This window comes from Bison bison, unplaced genomic scaffold (genome assembly GCF_000754665.1).
Source record: "Bison bison bison isolate TAMUID 2011002044 unplaced genomic scaffold, Bison_UMD1.0 scf7180017864144, whole genome shotgun sequence".
Lineage (NCBI taxonomy): Eukaryota > Metazoa > Chordata > Mammalia > Artiodactyla > Bovidae > Bison > Bison bison.
In genome coordinates this window covers 1,739,179-1,739,581 of record NW_011494716.1, presented here as the reverse complement: position 1 = coordinate 1,739,581, position 403 = coordinate 1,739,179, and the positions used below count along the sequence as shown (strand labels likewise).

Here is a 403-nt window from a genome sequence, read left to right as displayed (position 1 = left end):
CCCTCTCTGCCCCTCCTTGCAGATGCGAGAGCGTGAAGTCAAGCTCTGGGACACCCGGCTCTTCTCCGCTGCCCTCACCTCGCTCACCCTGGACACCTCTCCCAGGTAGGAGTGGCCGGAGCGTCGGGTCGGCTGGCGGTTGTCGAGGGCCCTGTGATGTGTATAAATGCGCACCGCTGGTCAGGGGCAGGCTTCTGCACGGGGGCTTGTGCCAGTGTGTTTTGGCCTTTGGGAAGAAGACTGTGATTTGGCAGGTGGGGGACAAGGTACGTGGGGATGCGCTTGGTTTTCTGTGAGTGCTCTGGTGGGGCTGAGGACTGGGACACCGAGGCTCCGATCGAGAGGTGGACGTGGGGTGACGTGGGGTAACGTGGAGTCTGGAGGCAGGGCTGGGGGCATTGCG

General features: G+C 63.3%; 1 protein-coding gene across 1 annotated transcript in view; it reads left to right on the top strand.

Annotated features, from left to right (window-relative positions):
• The window catches only part of LOC104988991 (coronin-7-like), a 26,408-nt gene that overhangs the window by 23,465 nt on the left and 2,540 nt on the right, over nt 1-403 (top strand). Inside the window, exon 9 of the mRNA XM_010840495.1 lies at nt 23-105. Within this exon, the coding sequence (XP_010838797.1) occupies nt 23-105 (83 nt within the window). The remainder of the gene's footprint in view (nt 1-22; nt 106-403) is intronic.